The sequence below is a fragment of the Carassius gibelio genome, chromosome B22 (assembly GCF_023724105.1).
Source record: "Carassius gibelio isolate Cgi1373 ecotype wild population from Czech Republic chromosome B22, carGib1.2-hapl.c, whole genome shotgun sequence".
NCBI classification, from domain to species: Eukaryota; Metazoa; Chordata; class Actinopteri; order Cypriniformes; family Cyprinidae; genus Carassius; species Carassius gibelio.
In genome coordinates this window covers 32,971,520-32,977,271 of record NC_068417.1, presented here as the reverse complement: position 1 = coordinate 32,977,271, position 5,752 = coordinate 32,971,520, and the positions used below count along the sequence as shown (strand labels likewise).

General features: G+C 33.9%; 1 long non-coding RNA gene and 1 gene segment (V, D, J or C); one reads left to right on the top strand and one right to left on the bottom strand.

Annotated features, from left to right (window-relative positions):
* The first annotated feature begins 1,623 nt into the window (after positions 1–1,623).
* Positions 1,624–5,311, top strand: LOC127988292 (Ig kappa chain V-III region MOPC 63-like). The segment is given in 5 exon segments: positions 1,624–1,761; positions 1,849–2,181; positions 2,303–2,383; positions 4,878–4,945; positions 5,033–5,311. Coding segments are annotated over 5 exon segments (603 nt in total).
* Positions 1,850–4,468, bottom strand: LOC127988293 (uncharacterized). Its single transcript, XR_008161611.1, has 2 exons — positions 4,329–4,468; positions 1,850–2,041 (listed from the first exon to the last, which is right to left on the bottom strand). It is a non-coding gene; the product is annotated as an uncharacterized LOC127988293 (long non-coding RNA).
* Positions 5,312–5,752: the final 441 nt, after the last annotated feature.

Sequence of the window (5,752 nt, the reverse complement as noted above, 5' to 3'; positions counted from 1 at the left end):
GCTTACTCCATTTGGGGGTCTCTTGTTCGCGTGGCCAGTCAAGCTGCAACCTGTCCACCAAACGAGTAACCACCTCGAGCAGTTCCTCGACCGATTTCCTCTCGCAAGAGGAACGCTCAGAGGTGGGATGCTTATGGCCCGAAGACCCAAGAGAAGGACAAGCCTGGCGCTCATTCGTCAAGCAAATCCGCACGAGAGTCCTCCGATGAAAAGGTGGGTCCAGTCTGAAAATAGTTGAAGAAGATCACATGACATATAACACCATGTCATTATTTATAAAAAATAAACAAATAAAGCCAAGATGGAAAAACCATGTGTTACAAAGTCAGGAAAGCCTATGATTCAATTCCTAGTGGATCCACTTTTAGCAGCAATAAATTAAGTAGTAATTTTCTGTATGGCTTTATCAGTTTGTCACATCACTCTTCTTTACAACATTGCTCCAGTTTATTGAGGTTAGGATGAGGTATGGACTTTGACTGGACTAATGCCTGACTGCTACTTACTCTCTTAATTCTTATATTAACAGTAACTTTGTCCTAACTTTGTCACACAGGGATTTTCAATTTTGGCTTTATTTTTGTTAAATAATGATGATGTTGTTGTTGTTGTTTCAGTTTCCAAATTTTTTTATGATGTCCTGATTCAGAAAACCATGGAATTCAACAGGGTGTTCAATAACTTTTTCACACGGCTGTATATGATATTGTAAATATATGTATGTGAAACTGTATGTTAAACATATTTATTAGGGCCGGGACTTTAACGCGTTAATTGAGATTAATTAATTACACAAAAAATAACGCGTTAACTAAGATTAATTAATTACAGAAAAAAAAATTCCCGCATTTTTAATAACTTATTTTTGCACCGCGGAACGTTTCTCACTGGACGCGTTTCGGCGGACCGAATATACTGGAGCACCGACTAGCGTTCGCATCATAGTTCGCATATCACCGCAGCAGCACATCCAGCCTCAAGTATCACCTAAACGCAAAACATATAGCAGCTAGCGTGGACTTTACACTTTATGTTGAACTATGTATTATTTTGTTGGTGCAACAGTTTATGTTGAACTCGTTATTGTTTTGGCCAAAGTTATTGAGAGTTGGACTTGAGTATGTTATGGCCTCTGAAGCAACAGAGAGATGTTTTCTAATAGTCAGTGTTTCCAATGTTCTGAATGTACTTGACAGTATTGTGTTTTACTTAAAAAAAAAAAACACTTTACAGAAGGTTCCAGCACCTATGAGCTTCCTGAATTTCTGAAATGTACTATTTCTAAATTGTTTCTAAATATGCTATTGCTACACTTCATGGCAAAAATTGCACTGCTCTGCTAGACTTGGTTGAACAAAAATAAACAATATTTTGTTGCTTAAGCTTATGTATTCAGTCATTATTCAATGGTATACTATAAATCCATGTGAAAAAAATTACTTCTCACTGTTCTCAGGTCAAATATTTATATGCGATTAAAATGCGATTAATATCGATTAATTAATTACAAAGCCTCTAATTAATTAGATTAATTTTTTTAATCGAGTCCCGGCCCTAATATTTATAAACTGCGTTTGGGCCGTTCTGAATGTGCATTCAGGTTACGAAGCTAAAAATGGCTGAAGTGTTCAGAGAAGCCCAGCTCTGACTTCCTGTTTTCTCTGTGTGGTCGAGGTTTCAGTGTTTCCGCTCACAGTAAGAGATGTTTGAATGATCACAGTATAGAAGAACAGATGATGAGGATCATACAGCTTAACTTCTGTGAGTTTATCATGTCACATTTGATTAACTTATTTTTTTTTTTTGTCAATTGTAATCTTAATATATGTGTTTTTCTGTCTCTCATAGATCTGTTGATGTGGTCTCGAGCTGCTGAGAGTTTAACAAACACATCAGTAACTTTAGGATCCAATGTGATTATAAACTGTGATCTTGATATAGAGGAGATTTACTGGTACAGACAGAAATCACCAGATCCTCCAGAGTTGATCTTACGCACTTTTGATAGCATATCTGAAGGAGCTGAATATGAAAACAGCATCTTTGAAGAGAAATACTCAGTGAAAACTAACAGTCGTCTGTTCATAAGAAATATCAGCGCTGATGAATTAGGAGTTTATTATTGTGTCAAAACTAGTGAACCACAAAAATTCAGCAACGGCACCAAAATCTACATCAACAGTGAGTTATTTTAGCATTTCAGATCTATTTTTAAATCATATTATGGATTTCAGTACTGTATGTGTTTATAAAGTTGTTAATGTTTGAAACAGAGATTGACAGAATTCGAAACATTTTACAGAATCACATGAGACTCAATGGAGAAACCTGGCCATCATCACATCTGTCCTGTTGAGTCTGCTTCTGATCTTCACATTAATAGGTTTGTACTGCTTTTACTAAAGATATGTTCAGGTCTCATTGAACTCACTACGAGAAGGAAAACTAGTTCTACACAAAGGTAATCATATCACATGTGGTCTTTTTCGACTGTAGTAATGTGTAAATTCAGTCGTGTTTGATTGATTGTTGTTTCAGTTTTGGTGAAGAGCTACGTAGCTTACATTTACGAAACTGGAAGATCTAAAAATTACACTGCTGCTCAAAACTCAAATGATCCAAAGGTAAAATATATCTGTTATCTTATTTGTAACTGTCCTAGAGATGATTGCAGTAAGTCCTTTCAACCTCAAATAACATGAACAAGATTCATTATTTGAATGATCTTAAACATTTAAAATGTTACGCTGTTAAACATACTCAGGTAGAAAATATTTAAAAATGTGATTCAAGCCTGTAATACTTGAAAAATAATCACCAGCTGACTGTACATTACAGTATGTCTACAGCCATTGATATTTAATATCTTCTTCTTTCAGTGTGCTGAAATTGATTTATTCAACATGGGGCCTTGTCAAGAGCAGACCACGACTGTCCTCTACAGCCAATGAAACTTTCTACTAGTTCTGCAGTTTTATGTTTTATTATTTTTCATACTGGAAATTAAAGACACAAACCTCAATAAATGTATTAAAGAAACAATTGGACTTGCTTGCTAATTGTTTTCAATATTCTTCTGCACAGCTCTTGTTTGTGGTTTACCCACAGTGAAGTTTTCCACTTTACAGACAGCACTCACATACACTCGCACGCAGCAGGTGGTTTAAACTTTGTGAACATGAACACAAAACATCAACAAATGTACAATTGTGCTTAGTTTACTATTGAGTTTCACACATCTTATTCATTTCCGTTAAATATGTCAACCCAAACAGAAGCAACATCTGACCACAAAAAACCAAAAAAAAGGTATGAACAAAACTACACTAAACACATCTCACAAATGTGACAAATAAGCATCAAGTTAAGAGTTTAAAGTCAGTTAATCAATAGTGAGAACTAGACTTTAGAATGATGTGCGAGTGTTTTTTGCCGTTTCTTTTACTTTTTGTGTGTGTACTACAGTATCTCTGAGCTTTCTATATTCTTCTGTGCCTTTCTTAAATATAGTCACAATTAATTCTAAGAATGTTCCAGAGAAATTGTGATGCATCTGTGTTACTTTTCAAATGCCATAAGTGTCTGAATATTTATGTCAGTGTGATATTTTAGTTTCTTTCCTTTTAATAAATTAGCAATCTCATTGTTTTTGCTTTGTGGCTATGGAATATGTATGACATAATGTAAAATAATACACAATAATATATATATTTGCATAAAGCTTTATATAATAAAATTTGAAAAAAGAAATGAAGAGGTCTGAACTCTTTCTGAATGCACTGAATTGTATTTTTTTTTATTCACAATTTTTCATAAAATTATGCTTTTTTTCTGTTATTTAAAAGTACTGCGCATGACGCCATTTTTGTATTATTTTACAAAAATGATGCCATATTTGTATTATTATTTTTTGAACTGCCTATAGTGCATTCTCTAACTTCCCCTCTTCTGTGCGTGGTCGAGGTTTCACAGTGTTTCCTCTCACAGTAAGAGATGTTTGAATGATCACAGTACAGAAGATCAGATGATGAGGATCATACAGCTTCACTTCTGTGAGTTTATAACATTAGACTTGATTAAATCAGTAAATTAGGTTTATTTCTGTCTGAATAAATGTGTTTTATTTCTCTCATAGATCTGTTGATGTGGTCTCAAGCTGCAGAGAGTTTAACAAACACTTCAGTAACTTTAGGAGCAGATGTGATTATAAACTGTGATCTTGATATAAAGGAGGTTTACTGGTACAGACAGAAATCACCAGATCCTCCAGAGTTGATCTTACGCACTTTTGATAGCACATATGAAGGAGCTCTATATGAAAACGGCACCTTGGAAGAGAAATACTCAGTGAAAACTAACAGCAGTTTGTTCATCAGAAATATCAGCGCTGATGAATTAGGAGTTTATTATTGTGTCAAAACTAGTGAACCACAAAAATTCAGCAACGGCACCAAAATCTACATCAACGGTGAGTTATTTTAGCATTTCAGATCTATTTTTAAATCATATTATGGATTTCAGTATTGAATATACTTTATCATTTTATGAAGAACTAGTATTTTTTTCTGTTTCATTACAATGTTAAAGACTGAAATTGAATAAAGATTGATCTACAAACCTTTTACAGACTCGGTCCTCAGGAATCAGACAGAATCACATGATTTTTCCCAATCTGAGATTCGATGGAGAAACCTGAGCATCATCACCTCTGTCCTGCTGAATGTGCTTCTGATCTTCACATTAATAGGTTTGTACTTGTACTACACGAAAACAAACATTAGATTTAATCTAATGTAACACTATCACATGTGCACTTCGTTTGTTTCAACTGTTATAATGTGTGTATTGAGGAATGTTTGAATATATATTCTCTTTAGGTTTGGTGAAGAGCTACAGTGGAAGATCAACAAATTACACTTCAGCTAAAAACTCAAATAATCTACAGGTGAGATACATCTTCAGTAAATGTTATCTTATATTGTTCTTTCATTACTGTATAAGGCCATTGATGTTTAATATCTTCCTCTTTCAGTGTGCTGAGATAGATTTTTCTCTGTGTGCCGCTAACATCAAACTGATCCAAGAGCAGAGGACGGCTGTCTTATACAGACAATGTGTGATGTAAATATGCAGAAATTGTGCCACCAAACTAAAATGTACTGTTTTTATTATTTTATATTAGTTATTTGGCCTAATAGGAAACTTGAACTGAATTGAGTTTTTTTTTTATTTTATTTTTTATTATAATTATAAGTTTTGCTATATCATAATACACATTTTGGTGAATATGAATCAGTTTTTTACAAATGCAACAACTAATTTCTTTCACCATTTCTTCCAAATTTATGTAATCATGGTATTTTCTGCTACTTTTGCATTTTTGTGTTTTATTATTTTTCATAAATCAGGAAATCAAGGACGCAAACCTCAATAAATGTACTATAGAGTTTTATTTATTTGCTTTCACTCTATCAGTTTTGAATATTGTTGTACATATTGAAACGTCTATCTTCTGCACAACTCTTGTTTGTGGTTTAAACACATGGTTTTGTGCTTATTAAATGTTCCACTGGTTTGGTCACTTGAAAGACGACACAATCTTATACACTCGCACTCAGCAGCTGGTTTAGACTCTAACCAAGTGAACATGACCACGAAACATTAACACATGCACACATATTTTACTTTTGAGTTTCACACTTCCTATTCTACTCCTTTCTTATTCAATTCCATAAAACCGAACAAACATTTC